Source organism: Crotalus tigris, unplaced genomic scaffold (genome assembly GCF_016545835.1).
Source record: "Crotalus tigris isolate CLP2741 ecotype Arizona unplaced genomic scaffold, ASM1654583v1 scf7180000020906.486998, whole genome shotgun sequence".
Lineage (NCBI taxonomy): Eukaryota > Metazoa > Chordata > Lepidosauria > Squamata > Viperidae > Crotalus > Crotalus tigris.
Window position 1 is genome coordinate 206,560 of NW_024098248.1, and position 20,078 is coordinate 226,637.

General features: G+C 41.4%; 1 protein-coding gene across 2 annotated transcripts in view; it reads left to right on the plus strand.

The window, feature by feature from the left end:
* Positions 1-20,078, plus strand: part of OXSR1 (oxidative stress responsive kinase 1) — a 96,804-nt gene that overhangs the window by 63,393 nt on the left and 13,333 nt on the right. For both annotated transcript variants that reach the window (XM_039368706.1, XM_039368707.1), the window contains 6 exons: positions 2,578-2,687; positions 7,560-7,661; positions 11,373-11,506; positions 15,723-15,771; positions 16,481-16,546; positions 18,516-18,638. In XM_039368706.1, coding sequence (XP_039224640.1) covers positions 2,578-2,687; positions 7,560-7,661; positions 11,373-11,506; positions 15,723-15,771; positions 16,481-16,546; positions 18,516-18,638 — 584 coding nt within the window. The remainder of the gene's footprint in view (positions 1-2,577; positions 2,688-7,559; positions 7,662-11,372; positions 11,507-15,722; positions 15,772-16,480; positions 16,547-18,515; positions 18,639-20,078) is intronic.

A 20,078-nucleotide genomic window follows, 5' to 3' on the forward strand; every position in this document is an offset into this window, starting at 1 on the left:
CCACAGCCAGCAATGCTGGCTGTGGAATTCTGGGAGTTGAAGTCCACATGCCTTAAAATGGTCAAGGTTGAGAAACACTGCTGTACTTGAACTGATCGTTAGGAATGGCTGGAAAAGATAACTAAAATACATATAGAATTTAGGCCAGAATTGTTTCTGCTAGGAATATTAGGGGCTAATTATGGGAAGGAGAACGAATATTTAATATTACATATATTGACAGCTGCGAGAATAGCATTTGCCCAATACTGGAAAAATGAAGATATACCATCTGATGAGATTATAATTAGGAAAATTTTAGAATGTGCAGAAATGGATAGATTAACATTAGAGATTAAAGAGAAAGAAGACTCAGTCTATTATAAAACATGGGAAAACTTTTATCAGTGGTTAGCAAAATGAGATAACGAAATTGAAATTTATTAAGATGATTGATTTTTTCTTTTAATTGATATGTTTTATAATTTCTGTTATTCTTGTTGATTACAGTTATTGATTATTATATTAGCCCTAATGAATACTTGTATCCGGACCATAGTTTGCTTAATAAAGTGTGAAATGTTATGGGGAGCAACCCCATTGTTGTATCCATTCCCACCCTTCCCTGAACCCTATCCCGAATCCCACTACCCATAATGATCCATGTCCCTCCCTACCCTGAAAAAACTTAAAATATTATTTAAAAAAAAGGAAAACATATTTCTGAACCTGGTTAATTACACTGGGGTGGGCAATGGGAGACAGTTAAGGGAGAGAAAAGTAGAACATAGGGATTTGGGCACGTGATTTTTAGTTCTGGTTTTGAACTATTGCAGTACATTTGATCTCGAATAAACTAAATCTTTCTCAACAAATGGAACTAAGGATAATTTTTATTTAGAGGTTTAAGTTGTGACAGATCCGGCACTTCTTTTATATTCTAAAAATCCATAAAGGAAAACTGAAGTTCAGTGTAATCAGTGTGCTGCGGTAATTTTACGTAATAACTTAAAATTGTACACCTTGTATGTGTGGCAGATAACAGAGTTGACTTTTCCTTTTCGTTAGAACAATAACATCTTCATAATTTTGTACATAATCTGAGAAAATGTGACATTGTAGAAACCTTGTGACTGGATGCCTGGAGGGCATGCATGACTCCCAACTAATTTCTCGTTCAGTCAGGGTGGAAATGAAGGACATGTAGACACTTGCACTAATTCTGCAAATTTTATGAAAGCTTTTGTTAGTATAGGTAGTCCTCAACTTACAGCCACAATTGAGTCTATAGTTAAGCGAGATAGTTGTTAACTGAGTGCTGCCATGTTTTACGACCTTTCTTGACATAGTTGTTAAGTGAATCACGTGTAGTTAGTAACGGGCGTTAAGTGAATCTGTCTTCCCCAGTGACTTCGCTTGCCAGAAGGTCACAAAAGGGGATCACATAACCCTGAGACACTGCAACTGTATTAATACCTGCCAGTTGCCAGTTGAATTTTGATCAGGTGACCGTGGAGATGTTGCAATGGTTGTAAGTGTGAAAAGGGACATAGGTTTCAACAGTCATCTCCTTCTCCCCACAGTTAGGCTCCATTACGATTGTAACTTGAAGACTTGTTATTGGCTAGGCCTAGGTAGGAATAAGAAACTACACCCAGATCAACAGTCTTACATTTGGCCATTGGGTGCTTCCAGCAAGCATTTCAATCTGTGCAATCACAAGGACATTTCTACATGTGGTATATACTAACGGCCTCAGTCTTGTTGACTTGTACTACCGTATATGCCGGCGTATAAGGCGACCCAGCGTATAAGACGACCCCCGTCTTTGGCGCCGAGTCGCATTCCTAGAACATCGTCTTATACGCTGGAAACTACCAGTATTTCCGGCGTATAAGATGACTCGGCGTATAAGACAACCCCCGTCTTTGGCGCCGATTTTAATGCTTGCGGAAGTCGCCTTATACACTGGCATATCTGGTATTTGTTGCTTATTTTCTTAATTTTCATTTTTAGTTTCATGATTCTAAGTCACAGGTGGGGAATAAGGCCTTTTTATAATTTGTGGACTTCAATGCCCAGAGGAATTCTGGGAGCTGAAGTCCACAAGTCATATAGGGCAGTGGTTCTCAACTTTTTTAATGCCGCGACCCCCAACTGGTCGTAAGTCGAGGACTACTCAACTGGTGCAGCACCGTTTGCGGAATGGGACTTTTGGCGGGGCTCAGCAGGGCAGAGACAGCCTGGACAATTCCTATCGGCTTTTGAAAGCCAATAGAGTTAGACTCTATTCAAGAGAGTCTATTCTATTGGCTTTCAAAAGCCAATAGACTAAAAGGGAGTAGCACAGCTAAGGAAAAGGGGGGGGGGAATGGCAGACTGCGTTGTTTGGCGACCCCCGTGAAATGGTTGTTCGACCCCAAATGAGGTCCCGACCCACAGGTTGAGAACCATTGATATAGGGGCTTAGTTCCCCACCTCTGTTCTAAGTCATGGCTTTTGCTTTTTTAAACAAAAAACAAACAAACAAACCCCATGCCAATAGAGAATGCTTCTTTTTTAACCTCTTCTTTTCCTCTTTTGTGTTTTGGTGTTCAGATTTCGGCGTAAGTGCTTTCTTAGCTACCGGTGGGGACATAACACGGAACAAAGTGAGGAAAACCTTTGTGGGCACCCCTTGCTGGATGGCCCCCGAAGTGATGGAGCAGGTAAGAATAAAGAGAATAGAATAGAATATTCTTTATTGGCCAAGTGTGATTGGATACATATACACACACAAGGAATTTGTCTCTGGTGCACCAGCTCTTGCTGTACATACAAGCATCAAGTGATAAATCATGATCACAATCATAAAATACAATAATCACAGATCATAGATATAAACACAAAGTGATAGTCATAAGATGCTAAAGGAATAGGTAATAGGAAAGATGAGAAGGATAACAGTAATACAGCTATCTATGTGGTTTGATATCCTAGGGCGGGGGTCCTCAAACTTGGCCACTTTAAGACTTGTGAACTTCAACTCCCAGAATTCCTCAGCCAGCCATGGAAATTTGTTCAGTGAGTTTTGCCCCATTTCTTGCCACAATTCCTAAGTGAATCACTGAAGTTGTTAAGTTAATAACAAGTTTTTTTTATTAAATTTTTTTGCAATTTTACAATAAAATCCCTCTCCCACTGCCTCCCTACCCTCCAAGAAACCCCCCCCCCCATCTTCCCAGAGCTGAATACAGGGTTAACTAAAACTAAAAATACAAAACATTTAAACTTAAATAAACCTCAAATAAATATTACATTAAAAAAACAACAACAAATTTTTAAATACTTTAAGTCCAATATATATATATATATATATATAATAAAAATACTTATTATCTTAAACTTTAAACATAAATTATTCAAAAGCTAAATAATATCTTTTAATATCATACTTATACTGTATAAAGTTTATCCATCTTTTCCACACCAAGAGATATTTCTCTTGCGATTGATCTTTCAAATAAGCTGAAATTTTTGCCATTTCAGATAAGTAAGAAACTTTAAAAAACCATTCCTCCAAAGTAGGCAAAAATTCCTTCTTTCAATATTGTCCTATCAACAACCTTGCCGCTATGATTAAATTTAACATTAAAATAATTTCTTTATCATCACAATCAACAATAATACCTAACAAAAACAATTGTGGAGTGAATTTTATCCTTCTATTAAAATTTTTTTGAATATTCCACCATATCTTTATTCAAAAAACTTTTATGCTTTTACATGACCACCAAATATGATAATACAAATATGATAATACGTTGCATCCAGACAACCACATCTCCAACATTTAGGTTGCAAATTTGAGTACATACGAGACATCTTTTGTGGATCAAGGTGCCATCTATAAAACATTTTATAAAAATTTTCCCGTAAATTTTGAGCTTGCGTAAATTTAACATTCCTCACCCAAATTATCTCCCATGTTTCTAATAAAACCGGCTCATCAAAATTTTGAGCCCATTTGACCATGCAATCTTTAACTAATTCTGTTTCTGAATCCAATTCCACTAATACACCATAAATTCTTTTTATGTGAGTTCGACTTTGATCTTTAATTTGTTTCAAGTTAATAACAAGGTTGTTAAATGAATCTGGCTTTCCCATTGACTTTGCTTATCAGAAGGTCACAAAAGGGGATCACTCGACCCCTGGGACATTGCAACTGTCATAAGTACATGTCAGTTGCCAAGCGTTCTAATTTTGATCCCATGACCACAGAGATGCCGCAACGTTTGTAAGTGTGAAAACGGTCATAAGTCATTTTTTTCAGAGCTGTTGTAACTTTGAATGGTCACTAAATGAATGATTCTAAATTGAGGACTCCCTGTAAAACTCTACAGAACATTTATCTCTTTAAGAAACAATTTTTACTTTATTGAGAATAAGTTTCCTTTGAAAGAATTCTTTTACATTGTTCTAGGACTATTTCTTCCCAATCTTCCAGAGATGGCTGAAACAATAACTTATTGACCTTTGTAAAGGCCAGGGCAGGGGTGGGATTGAGATTGTGAAACTGCCTGAGAAGAAGGCCATTGTTTAGCCATTAACTGGGTGACCTCCATGCATGTCACATTTTTCCCAGTTAACAAAGTTTTGCTTCAGTCGATGTAAATGCCTGTGGACACAAGAGGGAGCAGTTGGTATGCGAACAGACAAAGGCAAGTTTAAAATGCAGGCATAAAGACCCCCACTCAAATGAGAATTCAGAATACTATACAATTAGTCCTCAACTTACAACCACAATTGAGCACAAAATTTCTGTTGCTAAATTAGATAGCTGTTAAGTCAGTGGTTCTCAACCTTTTTAATGCCGCGACCCCCAACCGGTCGTAAGTCGAGGACCACTCAACCAGTTGTAAGTCGAGGACTACTCAACGGGTGCAGCACCTTTTGCAGAATGGGACTTTTGGCGGGCTCAGCAGGGCAGAGACAACCTGGACAATTCCTATTGGCTTTTGAAAGCCAATAGAATTAGACAACATCTTCATCAACGATTTGGATGAAGGGATAGATGGGGAACTCATCAAATTTGCAGATGACACCAAGCTGGCAGGAATAGCCAACACTCCAGAAGACAGGCTTCAGATACAGAAGGATCTGGACAGACTTGAACACTGGGCACTAACTAACAAAATGAAATTCAATGGTGAAAAAAGCAAGGTTCTACATTTAGGCAAGAAAAACCAAATGCACAAGTACAGCATAGGTGGCACCATGCTCAATAGTAGTAACTGTGAGAGGGACCTCGGAGTCCTAGTAGACAATCACTTAAATATGAGCCAGCAGTGTGCTGCAGCTGCCAAAAAGGCCAACACAGTGCTAGGCTGCATTAACAGAGGGATAGAATCAAGATCACGTGAAGTATTAATACCACTCTTCAATGCCTTGGTAAGGCCACACTTGGAATACTGCATCCAGTTTTGGTCACCACGATGTAAAAAAGATGTTGAGACTCTAGAAAGAGTACAGAGAAGAGCAACAAAGATGATTAGGGGACTGGAGGCTAAAACATATAAGGAACGGTTGCTAGAATTGGGTATGTCTAGTTTAACGAAGAGAAGGACAAGGGGGGACATGATAGCAGTATTCCAATATCTCAGGGGCTGCCATAAAGAAGAGGGAATTAAGCTATTTTCCAAAGCACCTGAAGGCAGGACAAGAAGCAACGGGTGGAAACTAATCAAGGAGAGAAGCAACCTAGAACTAAGGAGAAACTTCCTGACAGTGAGAACAATTAATCAGTGGAACAGCTTGCCTCCAGAAGCAGTAAATGCTCCAACACTGGAAGTTTTTAAGAAGAGACTGGACAGCCATTTGTCCAAAATGGTGTAGGGTTTCCTGCCCGAGCAGGGGGTTGGACTAGATGACCTCCAAGGTCCCTTCCAACTTTACTACTATTACTAAGGAAAAGGATAAGGAAAAGGGGGCAAATGGCAGACTGCGTTGTTTGACGACCCCCGTGAAATGGTCGTTCGACCCCAAATGGGGTCCCAACCCACAGGTTGAGAACCACTGTGTTAAGTGAATTTTGCCCGATTTTATGACCTTTCTCGCCAGAGTTATTAAGTGAACCACTGCAAGTTGTTGAGTTAGTAAATAAATCTGGGTTTCCTGTTGATTTTGCTTGTCAGATGGTTGCAGAAAAAATAAAGGGGAATCACATGACCCCAGGACACTGGATCTGCCATAAATATGGGTCAGTTGGGCAGGGTCTGAATTTTGATGGCGTGAGTGACCATGGGGAGGCTGTAATGTGAAAATTGGCCCTCGATCACTTTTTTCAGTGCCACTTGAATGGTCACTAAACAAACTGCTGTAAGTTGAGGACTACTTGTAGTCCAAAGTAAGAAAGGAGTTCTGATGGAGAAGGATGCATCTTGAGCTGAACAAAACTGCTCTTTACATTCAGGATGAAGAGCACAATCTTGCTAAAAACCAGATTGCACTAAGCCAAGAAACATTGAATGGATTCTGATTTCAAAAATGAATTATCTTTTCTCATTTCTTCCAGGAGGAGATGGCAGTACAGGCAGTCCTCAACTTATGACTGGTTGCTTGGTGACCATTCAAAGTTACGCTTGGACTTCCACCCACTTATGACCCAATTCAGAAGTCCATCACACCTCCCCCCCAGTTTTATGATTGCATTTGGGGTGCTCAGCAACTGGCCCACATTTATGCTGTTTGCAGCATTCTGCTGTCATGTGACTATGGTTTGTGGCATTTTTGTTGAAACCTGGCATTTCCAATTTTCGGCCAAAACATCCCACAGCAAACAAAAAGTTTGCTTAACAACCACAGATGCATTTAACAACCATGGTGATTTTCTTAGTGGCTACTACAAAACAGGTTGTAAAGTCGACCCATTTTCTAACCATCATGGTCTTAAGCTAAGAACTAGCTATAGAAAGTTTGTGCTCCAACTTTCTCAACTGGATGTTTTCTGTATGTACAGGTAGTCCTCTTCTTACAACAGTTCATTTAGTGACCGTTCGAAGTTACAATGGCACTGAAAAATGACACTGATCATTTTTCACCCCTACGACCATTACAGCATCCCCACAGTCCTGTGATCAAAATTCAGATGCTTGGCAACTGACTCATGTTTATGACGGTTGCGGTGTCCCGGGGTCATGTGATCCCCTTTTGCGACCTTCTGACAAGCAAAGTCAATGGGGAAGCCAGATTCACTTCACGACCATCTTACTAACTTAACGACTACGGTGATTCATTTAATAACGGTGACAAAAAAGGGTGGTAAATCAGGCAAAATTCACTTAACAACTGTCTTGTTTAGTAAAGTCCTTGTAATATCTTTACTCATGTGAAGAAGAATACAAATTGTGCTATTTCCCAGGAGTTGGGTGAGAAATTAGAAGTCTGTTTTAGGTGCCAGATCATAAATAAATGCCTGGAAGGGATAGGTGAAGGAAGGTTAGCTCCCAAGCATGATTCAGGCAAGATAAGGCATGGAATTGGAACAGCTCCTATGATAGAAAAGCCCGTTTTTGAAACAAACTTTTCTTACAATGCAGGTGCGGGGGTATGATTTCAAAGCAGATATTTGGAGTTTTGGAATTACAGCAATCGAGTTGGCTACCGGAGCTGCTCCTTATCACAAATACCCACCCATGAAGGTAAGTTACAGATTTACCAGTTCAGATAACCAATTTGACACGAAGTGCCTGCATACAGTCTGAAAAATTGGATTGACCCGCCTAGGAAACGTTATTTCTGATGTAACTGAAAAGTTGGCCTGTCTTCCCTTTGATAACATGCAAGGAAGTCTGGAGATTGTTTGGATGTTTAAGAAAGAAGCTTGTAACAAAAGACAAAATCCTGGAGATAGAATGCAGAACTATCACACCCATATAATAAATCATTAATTCTCGATTTGTATTCCAGCGTGTTTCTGAGAAATTAGTTAAGAGGTCCCTCAATATCATGTTGAATAGGTTTTCCCTTTAAAACAGGAGTCCCCAACCTCTGGGCTGTGGTCCAGGCCCGGGTTGCGAGTGTGCGCGTGTACAGCTCCACTTGCATCAGCAGTGGGCAAGCGTTTGCATGTGTGAAGCTCCATTTGTGTGAGCAGTGTGCCTGTGCTTGTGTAAATGGACCTGTGCTTGTGTAGAACTATCCTCTCCGCCACCCCTCCCCCTTACCGCCACCGGTCCGCAGAGCTGGTAAAATTGGGGACCACTGCTTTAAAGAAAGTGTTGCTGAGCGTTATTTATTTATTTATTTATTTATGAGACTTATATACCGCTTTAAGTGCAAGCACTCTCTAAGCGGTGTACACCAGTAAGCAATGTATATACATTGCCCCCAACAATCTGGGTCCTCATTTTACCTACCCCGGAAGGATGGAAGGCTGAGTCAACCTTTTGGAGTGCTTTATCTGTTGACGTGCTGCATACATTTGACCTTCCCCATCCTTGCTTCTTGATTTTGTAATTTTAAAACATTTAATAATCCGTCTCTTTCTCCTGAACTCTGTTCTCAAACACCTCCCAACGCATAGCCTCTTCCATATGTATCTGGAATCCCCTGATATATTATAAAGAGATTCATTAACATTCATTGGGGCTTTAGGACAGACAAATCATTCAGCGTACCATAACTGGTACTACTCAAAAAAACAGTATAAAAAAATAACTTGGTGTCCTTCATTGGCTGTACTGTGCTCAGAATTATGTCAGTTGCCTCTGGTATAAGATATGTATATCTGGGTTCATACAATGGAGAGGTAAAAAAGTGGGAAAGGCCTGCTGTCCCTTTTTTGTACCTGAGTTAGTCCTGGATCTTGACATTTATATGGACTGTTTGGTCTATCTAGTGGCTAAGGTGCCAGGTTAGAGAACATGAGATGGTGAGTTCTAGTCTCACTTTAGGCACGAAAGCCAGTGGGTGACTCTGGCAGTCTCCATCTCTCAGCCCAAAGTGCCTCACAGAGTTGGTGCTGTGGGGAAAATAGGAGGAGGAAGGAGTATTAGATATGTTTTCCACCTTGAGTTGTTTATAATAAAGGCTGGGTTGAGGGGGGGGGGCTTGCCTTCTCCTTCTTATGACAGAGGGGGGGAGAGGGAGAGGGAGAAAGAAGGAGAGAGAGGGAGGGGGAGAGGGAGGAGAGGGAGGGAGAAAGAGAGAGAAAAGGGAGAGAGGGAGGGAGGGGGAGAGGGAGAGAGGGAGGGAGAGGGAGGGAGGGAGAGAGAAGAGAGAAAGAAAAGAGGAGGGAGAGGGAGGGAGAGAGAAGAGGGAGAGAAAGGAGGGAGAGGGAGTGAGGGAGAGAGAAGAGAGGAAGAGGAAGAGGGAGGGAGAGGGGGAGGGGAGAGAGAGAAGAGAGGAAGGGAGAAGGAGGGAGGAAGAGAAAAGGGAGAGAGGGAGGGAGGGGGGAGAGGGAGAGAGAGCGAGGGAGAGAGAGAGAGAAGAGAGAGGGAGAGGGAGGGAGAGAGAGGGAGAGAGAGAGAGAGAGAGAGAGAGAGAGGAGCTGGTCCAAAGTCACCCAGATGGTTTCATGTTTACGGCAGGACTAGAACTCACCGTCTCCTGGCTTCTAACCAAGCACCTTGCCCATTGCACCACATTGGTCCCTGTGCTGAGAGGAAGGGGCTGCCCTGTGGCCTTAGGATCTAGTTCTCCTAAGCTTAATTCTTCAGCGTCTCAGAAATGAGATGCGAGGACAGGGAAGACCTCTTTCATCCACCTTCTCATTGATTTACAGAGCAGCAGTCATAGCACACCTGAATATATTGCAGAACTAGATCCTTGGGAGAATACAGATAGTCCTTGACTTACGCCCATTTGTTTACTGACCGTTCAAAGTTAGAATGGCACAGAAAAAAATGACTTATGACCGATTTTCACACGATTATTGCAGCAACGATCATGTGATCAAAATTTGGGCACTTGGCAACTGGCATGTATTCATGACAGTTGCACTGCCCCGGGGTCATGTGATCATCATCTGTGACCTCCCCAGCCGGCTTCCGACAAAGTCAATGGCAAAGTCAATTTGCTTAACAACCACGTGATTCATTGAACAACTGCAGTGATTCGCTTAACAACTATGGCAAAAAAGGATGTAAAATCCATGGGCGAAACTCATTTAACAACTGCTTTGCTTAGCAATGGAAATTTTGGGCTCAGTTGTGGTCATGAGTTGAGGATTACCCGTGTGGCATTTTGTCCTCCATTGTGGACTTTCTGATATGGGAACAACACAACCCTTGGGATGCAGGGAAGCCAATTTGCCTCTTTGAGCCCATGAGATCTATTCCCTTCACAAGCAACAGTTGTTGCTTGCAAAGAACTGGCAATTGTCTATCAAATGCTGTAGGACAAGGGTCCACAACTCCTGCACGAGTGGAACTGTACATGTGTGTACACTGGCCCGCCACTCACGTGGCCCGGTTTCCCCTCTCCCCCAGCAGGGCCACCAAGCTGCCTGCTCCCGATGATCCAGAAGCGGAGCTGTGAGAGCAGCGGCTGAGTGGGACCAATGTGCCCTGCTCAGCTTCACTGACTTACTAAGGCTGCCTGCACAGGATCCCTGATACGTTTTGGGGGCATCGGGCAGCCTGGGTGAGACTGAAGGAACATGAGACCGCACCCACAAAGGTTTCTTTTCTCTGCGCCAAAAGCCTTTGTGAACGGACGAAAGGCTTTGGGTGAGCGATCTCTCGCTTCTTCCTGTCCCTTTGCAAGAGGTTTTGACGTGGAAAAGCCTGAAGCAGCCATGACCCCAAAGGCTTCTCTTGTGTGAGTGGATCAGCATGTGGGTCGATCTTCCACTCCCACAGCCCAATTCCTCTCTCCCCCACCCCAGCCAGGATGCTAAGCCACAAAAGTTGGGGACCAGTGCTGTAGGACTTTAGGCCAGCGGTTCTCAACCTGTGGGTCGGGACCCCATTTGGGGTCGAACGACCGTTTCACGGGGGTCGCCAAACAACGCAGTCCACCATTCCCCCCCCCCTTTTCCTTAGCTGTGCTACTCCCTTTTATTCTATTGGCTTTCGAAAGCGAATAGAATAGACTCTCTTGAATAGAGTCTAATTCTATTGGCTTTCAAAAGCCAATAGGAATTGTCCAGGCTGTCTCTGCCCTGCTGAGCCCACCCAAAGTCCCATTCTGCAAACGGTGCTGCACCAGTTGAGTAGTCCTCGACTTACGACCGGTTGAGTAGTCCTCGACTTATGACTGGTTGGGGGTCGTGGCATTAAAAAGGTTGAGAACCACTGCTTTAGGCCAAGGAAGAGCTAGATCTCAAAAGTGGGTGTTTTCACAGTGATTTTTCTTGTTGGCCAATTCAAAACATTCCTCAGTGTTTCTAACGGATGCCATTTTTTCAGGTCTTAATGTTGACACTACAAAATGACCCCCCCTCCTTGGAGACAGGAGTGCAAGATAAGGAGATGCTTAAAAAATACGGGAAGTCATTCAGGAAAATGATTTCATTGTGCCTGCAGAAAGACCCAGAAAAAAGGTACAAGGCAGGACCATCTCAACTTCTCCCTTCTCTCTCCCTCTCTTTTTAAAATTTATTTATATGACTTACACCTCCCTTCTCTGCCCATAGATGCATATAAATGCACACAAGTTGCCACACGTGAACATACATGGACAAGTTTAAAATCTGATAGGAACAGCTAACATGCCCTGTTAAAATTGATTGAAAAGACCTGGCAAAATAGGTCCTTTCCTATAAGCAGCAAGAAACTAGACTTTGAGTCCAACATGTATTTTTTATATATGTAGTCCTCGGCTTACAACAGTTCATTTGGTGACCATTTGAAGTTACAACTGCACTGAAAAAAGTGACTTATGACCGTTTTTCACACTTATGACCGTTGCAGCTTCCTTGGGGTCATGTGATTTATATTCGGATGCTTGGCTACTGGTTCACATGTATGACGGTTACAGTGTCCCAGAAGTCATGTGATCCCTTTTTGCAACCTTCTGACAAGCAGTCGATGGGGAAGCCAGATTCACTTAACAACCATGTTACTGACTTAACAACTGCAGTGGTTTACTTAACAACTGTGACAAGAAAAGTCATGAAATGGGGCAAAACTCACTTAACAAATTTCTCATTAGCAACATAATGTTGGGCTCATTGTGATCATAAGTTGAGGACTACCTATAATTTATGAGCAGCCTAGAGGACAGTATAGCTGGCAAAAGGATCTTGAAAAATGAGGACTTCTTTAAAAGAGCTCCTGCTTGTGAGCAGAATATCTAAGACAGGGCTTTTCAACCAGTGGTACGGGTACCACCTGTGGTACATTGGCACCTGACAGGTGGTACGCGACCATCCTAGAAAAGTGGTAGTGGGGGAGGGGAATGAGCTGAACCGGTGGCAGCACCACACAAGCCTGAGCGAGAGACGGCTGGAGCTGCAGGGCTGTCAGGGCTCAGCGGAAGCACCAGGATCAGTGCTTCTTCGGGGCTGTCAGGGCTCAGTGGAAGCGCCAGGATCAGCACCAGGCTCTAGCTGGAGCTCAGCACTGATCCTGGTGCTTCTTGTGAGCCCAGAAGAAGCGCCGATCAGCTGGAATGTTGCAGCATCTCCAGGGTCTTGTGATTTACATTCAGATGCTTGGCAACTGATTCATATTTATGATGGTAACAGTGTCCTAGGATCATGTGAACTGACCAAAATCTGCTGCAACCACCCAGCAGATGGGTGGAATAAAAACCAAATACCCACCCCCATCCCCGCTGCCAATCCTCAACAGAAATACTCACAACAATGAAAAGCTCGGACAGGAAGAAGAGCGCCACTGGGTGGGCAGGCAGGTGTCTTGCTCGGCTGTGGCTTGGGGGGCACTTTTTTCAGTGCCATTGTAACTTCAAACAGTCACTAAGCAAACTGTTGTAAGTCGAGGACTACCTCATTTTTTTTTTTTTATTTTTTTTTTGGTCATCAAGTTTTTGACACCTTGCTAGGCGACTGGTGGTACTCAAATATTGCCATATCCTAAAAGTGGTACAATGGGTGAAAAGGTTGAAAAGCCCTGATCTAAAGAAATTTATCTAGAAAGAGTACAGAGAAGAGCAACAAAGATGATTAGGGGACTGGAGGCTAAAACATATAAGGAACGGTTGCTAGAATTGGGTATGTCTAATTTAACAGAGAGAAGGACAAGGGGGGACATGATAGCAGTATTCCAGTATCTCAGGGGCTACCCCAAAGCCCCTGAGGGCAGGACAAGAAGCAATGGGTGGAAACTCATCAAGGAGAGAAGCAACCTAGAACTAAGGAGAAACTTCCTGATAGTTAGAACAATTAACCAGTGGAACAACCTGCCTCCAGAAGCAGTAAATGTTCCAACACTGGAAGTTTTTAAGAAGAGACTGGACAGCCATTTGTCCGAAATGATGTAGGGTTTCCTGCCTGAGCAGGGGGTTGGACTAGATGACTTCCAAGGTCCCTTCCAACTTTACTACTATTACTATTACTATCCCAAGACAGGCAGTCAGTGTCTGTGGTCTGCAAATTCCCACATTGGACCTAGTATTCTGACTGCAAACCCAGGGAAGGAACCCATTGCCCTTGGATTCTCCTTCTAGACAGCCCCAATAGGGAAATAGGGAAATGAAGGTAGAGCTGGAAGTTTGATACCTTATACAGTTTTGATTGCCACAATTTAAAAAAGAAGTTGAGACTCTAGAAAGATTGCAGAGAAGAGCAACAAAGATGATCAGGGCACTGGAGGCTAAAACCTATGAAGAACAGTTGCATGAATTGGGTATGTGTAGTTTAATGAAAAGAGGGACTGGGATAACATGAGAACAGTCTTCCAATATTTGAGAGGCTGCCACAAAGAAGAGGGAGTCAACCTCTTCTCCAAAGCATCTGAAGGCAGGACAAGAAGCGACCTAGAATTAAGGAGCAATTTCCTGACAGCACAATTAATCGGTGGAATGATTTGTCTGCAGAAGTTGTGGGTGTTTCATCACTAGAGGTTTTTAGAAGAGATTGGACAACGCTTTTGTCTTAAATGGGATGGGGTTTCCTGCTTGAGCAGAGAGTTGGACTAGATGACCTCCAAGGTCCCTTCCAACTCTGTTATTCATTAGGCTGTGCTGTATGCAGTTGAAATGATAATGTCATCTTATAATGCACACTGTGTTTAAAAGCTATTGCAGAATTTCTGTGGCTTTGTGCAATGGGATTTTCTATCTGCAACCAGTTCAATACCGTTTTTATTGCATACAGTTCTGTGGTCCAATGATCTAAGAGGTTGAATTTGTATATTTGACATTTGCACAGCTTCAAGTGGCCGAGATTGGGAAATAGATTAGGCTATAATAGCAGATATATTGACATCAATAGAAGAGAATATTTGTAGTTCAGGGTTAAACTAAGGTCGAATTGCGGACTGATAATGTTTCCTAGTTGGGTAATGAAATGTCTGCAGGGAAATGTCTAAACACAGAGATCAAAATATTGAAACTTGATAGCATTCTCCTGTTCCCTTCTCTTATCCCAAAAAGATTCAGGAGGGAGAATTTTGAGGTTTTTTTCCCCCTCTCCTTCCTGTTTTTCTGGAGTAAGAAAATTACTATAGCTAACCTCCAAATCATCATTTCTACTACACAGCACATTTAAGCACAATCATCTAAATACAGGTAGTCCTCACAGCAGTTCATTTAGTGACCGTTCAAAGTTACAATGGCACTGAAAAGTGTGACTTGTGACTGTTTTTCACACTTACGACCGTTGCAGCATCCCCAGGGTCGTGTGATCAAAATTCATACATTTGACAACCGACTCGTATTTATGGTGGCTGCACTGTGCCAGGGTCATGTGATCATTTTTTGATACCTTCTGACAGTCAAAGTCAATAGAGAAGCCAGATTCACTTAATAACCATGTTATTTATTAACCATGCTGTGATTCACTTCACAAGTGTGGCGAAAAAAGGTCATAAAATGGGGCAAAACTCATTTAACAAATTTCTCTCTTAGCAACAGAAATTGGGGACTTAATTGTGATTATAAATCAAGGACTACCAATAGAGAAGTTCAAAAAGGAAAAATTAGATGCCACAAGCAAAGAACTCCAGAGGATTATAGAGTGGAAAAGCACTCTATAAGACAAACAAATAGATTATGATTGGCATTTGGAACTTCTTGCCACAGGATATTGTTTCACCTCCCCTGATAACTGCCTTACTGATATTTTAGCGTATGTTAGTTTTCAATGTTTGTTTGTCTCTGGTTCAGGCTTTCTGAGAACTGATGTTGAGAAGTAAAGAAAGATACTTTGTGAAATCAGTCTGGGCCATGTGATCAAGCAGAATAAAACAATCTAAAGCATTGTTCTAATAACAAAATCCATCATATTTTAAATACTTTGAAATATTTACATCTGCTTCAAGTAAAATTCTGTGCAAATACATAAAATAAGAATGTATATATTATGCAGGAAATGCTTATCTCATTATTGTGCGTGATCACACAGGCTTGCTCATGGCCTCACTTTGCCAAAACCCACCATTTTTATTCAGAATTAATACCTCACTTGTTTCTTTTTCTCTAATCTGTGAATTGAAATGTACAAACTGTGGAAAGCAACATCTGTCCTGATTTGTGCTCTTATTGTGGGTGACTCTCCTATATGAAATAGAAAAGGTTCTTTTAAAATTCCTGCAACATACTATAGGTTTAAGAAACTCTTTTTTTTCTGTCCATAGACCTACAGCAGCTGAACTCCTAAGACACAAATTTTTCCAAAAAGCAAAGGTAGGATCCTTGACTGATGGAGTCATCTACCAACTTGGATGTTGGAGAAATTTATTTATAGACAAGGAATAATCTTAATAATTTTTTTAAAACATTGCTGTAAGCTGCCCATAGCCACTTGATAGTGAGATGGGCGACATACAAATTTTAATAATTTATCAGAGGTTTTCCCCAACTTCCATCCACCCAATGACACGTTTGCTTCTCATTTAAGATCTGTTCTGATTTTGCCACCCACAAAAATGGTAATCCTTTAAGTGTGAAGGGGTTCATGTTCCTTGATTCCCTTGAGTTCACCCTGGTTATTTTTGAGCCAGATTAACAGTTTGTTTAATTACTCCAAATACAACTGCTTTATGGTTCCGTTTTGTGCATCTTTAGTTTTTACTATGGTCTCTAGTGGAAAAAGAAAATAAAATTGCATGTCTTTGCATCTGCCCAGTGACAGAACATGTCACTACTCACCTGGAGATTATGTTATTCTTTAATACATTGCCTTCTTAGCTCTTGTGTCAAAGGCATTTTTATTTAGTGTCATATAACTAAAACATTTTTCTGTCTCTCTCCTTTGCAAAAAGCTGTAGGGGGAATATGCAGTTTGAGTGCAGTAGAGTTGGGTGGCTGATCAATTCACTAAATAACAATGAACAGTAGCTTTTGAAGAGCGTAATTGTAAGAACTGATGGTTCCATTCCTTTTTCTTTTGCAGAATAAAGAATTTTTACAAGAAAAAATGTTGCAGAGAGCCCCAACTATCACTGAAAGAGCCAGGAAGGTACAAAGTAAAGTGGAAATCCGCATAAAATGGTTCTATAAAATTTCTTGCAGCTTCTCATAATGTACAGCAGTGGTTCTCAACCTTTTTAATGCCGTGACCCCCCAACTAGTCGTAAGTCGAGGACTACTCAACTAGTGCAGCACCGTTTGCAGAATGGGACTTATGGCAAGCTCAGCAGGGCAGAGACAGCCTGGACAATTCCTATTGGCTTTTGAAAGCCAATAGAATTAGACTCTATTCAAGAGAGTCTATTCTATTGGCTTTCAAAAGCCAATGGAATAAAAGGGAGTAGCACAGCTAAGGAAAAGGGGGAAAAAATGGCGGACTGCATTGTTTGATGACCCCCGTGAAATGGTCGTTCGACCCCAAATGGGGTCCCGACCCACAGGTTGAGAACCACTGGTGTACATCTTGCCTGCATCCTGAGAAACGGGGAAGATAATTCTGGCCGAGTTCACACATCTTAAAGAAATTTAGTTCCTCCTGCTTTAAAAGCAATTAGTCAGCATCCTTGGTAGGGATATAGTTACATCCAAGCTGAAATGGCAGGTGTGTGTCTGTGATAACAAGCGAGACAGATGAGTTAAAAACTAAAACATTGGCTTCGGTTGTTAACTTGTTAGGTGAACTGCAACTATTCAGTATTCTTCCAAAATTGTTTTTTTTTTTTTCAAAAGGCAACTGGACTTTCTTGGTATTTTCTTTAAAAACATTTTGTTTTTCTTCCATTTACATATTTTTCCCCAATTTACTGTATGGGAACAATAGTTAAACAGTTTCATAAATTAATCAGTGTCCCTTTGCTTGTTTTATTGTTTGGCTTAATTTGCTGGGAAGTTGGATGAAAAATTGTCCTTCTATGGATATATAAGTACATCGTTTATTGCAAAGACTAAAATATTCAAGCTGTATATAAATTAGTTTTAAATATAGGCTGTGGCTATATTGATGGTTTTCTCAGTGCCATTCTGTTTCCCCTTTTGTCCTGCTTAGTTGGATAGGAAGCATAAAAAAATTATATAGCAATGCTTTTATAGCCACATTGATTTCTGAATGGATAGTTTTGTCAGATGCAGCGTTTTTATTTGTTGTTTCTACACAAGATAGCAAAATTTGTAGGAAGTGCACCTTATTTTGGCTTTATCAAAACTTTAAAGGAGATGCAATGAGAGTGTACAGGCAGTCCTTGACTTACAACTGTTTGAAATGACAATGATGCTGGGGTCCTCGCCCTTGCAATTGCTATAATGTCTCCACAGTCATATGATCAAAATTTGGGCATTTGGCAACCAGCAAATACAAGCAGTCCTCAACTTGCGAACACAATTGAGCCTAAAGTTTATGTTGCTAAATGAGACAGTTGCTAAGTGAATTTTGCCCCATTTTGCGACATTTCTTGCCGCAGTTGTTAAGTGAATCACTACAGTTGTGAAGTTAGCAACATGGTTGTTAAGTGAATCTGGCTTCCTCGCTGACTTTGCTTGTCAGAAGGTCGCAAAAGGGGACCTTCTGCGACCGTCATAAATATGAACCAGTTGCCAAGCATCTGAATTTTGACCACATGATCATGGGGATGCTGCAATGATCGTTAAGTGTGAAAAGTGGTCATAAGTCAATGCCATTGTGATTTTTCAGTGCTGTTGTAACTTTGAACGGTCACTAAACGAACTGTTGTAAGTTGAGGACTGCTTGTATTTACAATCCAGCATCTCAGATCATCATCTTCAACCTTTCCAGGGAGCTTCCAATAAACAAAATCAATGGAGGAAGCTGGAGTCACTCAATGTGATTTACTTAACAACCGTCCACCACGCCAAAAAGGTCATAGTCAGGTGTGACTCAATGAACAATTGCAGTGCTTGTTAACAATTGTTCGCAATTATGGCCATGACTCGAGAGCTACCTGCACAACCCTGAGCAGAACTGCATTGTTACACATTTGAGTCTTGCTCTTCTTGGCGTGCAGGTCAGGAGAGTCCCTGGTTCCAGCGGACGACTTCACAAGACTGAAGATGGCGGCTGGGAATGGAGCGATGATGAACTAGACGAAGAAAGCGAAGAGGGCAAAGCGGCAATTTCACAGCACAGGGTGGGAGTCAATTTCACTTTTTGAAATATTCAAAGTACAGTTCCTCATTGAATTTGTGTCTTGTAGGAGGGGTCCTCGGTGTTCTCTGAGCGTGGCTGTTTTCTTGCAGACATTTCATTACGCAACTAGGTAACATCATCAGTACTAAAAATGCATACCCCAGTGGTTCTCAACCTTTTTAATGCTGCGACCCCCAACCGGTCGTAAGTCGAGGACTACTCAACCAGTCGTAAGTCGAGGACTACTCAACTGGTGCAGCACCGTTTGCAGAATGGGACTTTTGGCGGGCTCAGCAGGGCAGAGACAGCCTGGACAATTCCTATTGGCTTTGGAAAGCCAATAGAATTAGACTCCTATTCAAGAGAGTCTATTCTATTGGCTTTCAAAAGCCAATAGAATAAAAGGGAGTAGCGCAGCTAAGGAAAAGGGGGGAAAAATGGCAGACTGCATTGTTTGGCGAACCCCGTGAAATGGTCATTCGACCACAAATGGGGTCCCGGCCCACAGGTTGAGAACCACTGCCATACCCTATTCCTTACTAGCATTGATGATGTTACCTAGTTGGATAATGAAACGTCTGCAAGAAAACAGCCAAGCTCAGAGAGCATCCCTCATTTCAGCCCTGAGCTACACATATTCTCCTTTATTAACGCTTTGTATTATTCTCTTCCTGATCTAATGCATATCTTTCAGGCAATAGGAACAGTTGGAAACTGTAGGCAGGACTTATGCCAATTAACATGATTTATAGATTTCATCTTCTCAGTTATCTGTCCTTTTCAACAACTGAGTCTAATTGCTATAATATTTTAATATTACATTTAGTATTCCGTTTTAATATTTCTTTAATATTTTATCTCATGCATTGTAATGTCTCCCTATTATAAATTTATATTTGAGTTTGTATGCATAATGCGTTTCATTAGTGTTGTATATCAGTGAGTGATTGCATGATCTCTCTAGATGCCATATGCTAAATAAATAAACATTTGCGTCTAATATTTTTGCCAGTAGAAAATACTGGCCATTCTTCATTTTTTATGGAGATGTATGGAAAAATTTTCTATGCTTCTAAAGATTCTTTGTGAATCCACTGTGCCAACCTTCCCTAATTGATGCAGTCTAGAACCAAAATGAGAGTTGTTTTGAGAAATCAGAGAATTAACAATGTCCAATCTTTGCTGTAGGCTGGTTATCAGGATACTATGCATATAACATACACAATTTGTTTCTCACGCGATATGCTTTGGGATTTCTTTCTCCTCAGCAGATGTCCTTCTGACCACAATATTATTTTCTAATCCGGTAAAACAAACCCTGAAATCTTCTAAAGGCAGCTTCCTCTTTTCTTTTTTTTTTCAAACAGTGATTTCTATTTAGTATTCATAGACATGGCATGCTTATCCTGCAAACTCTCATAATTAATTATTAAAATTATTA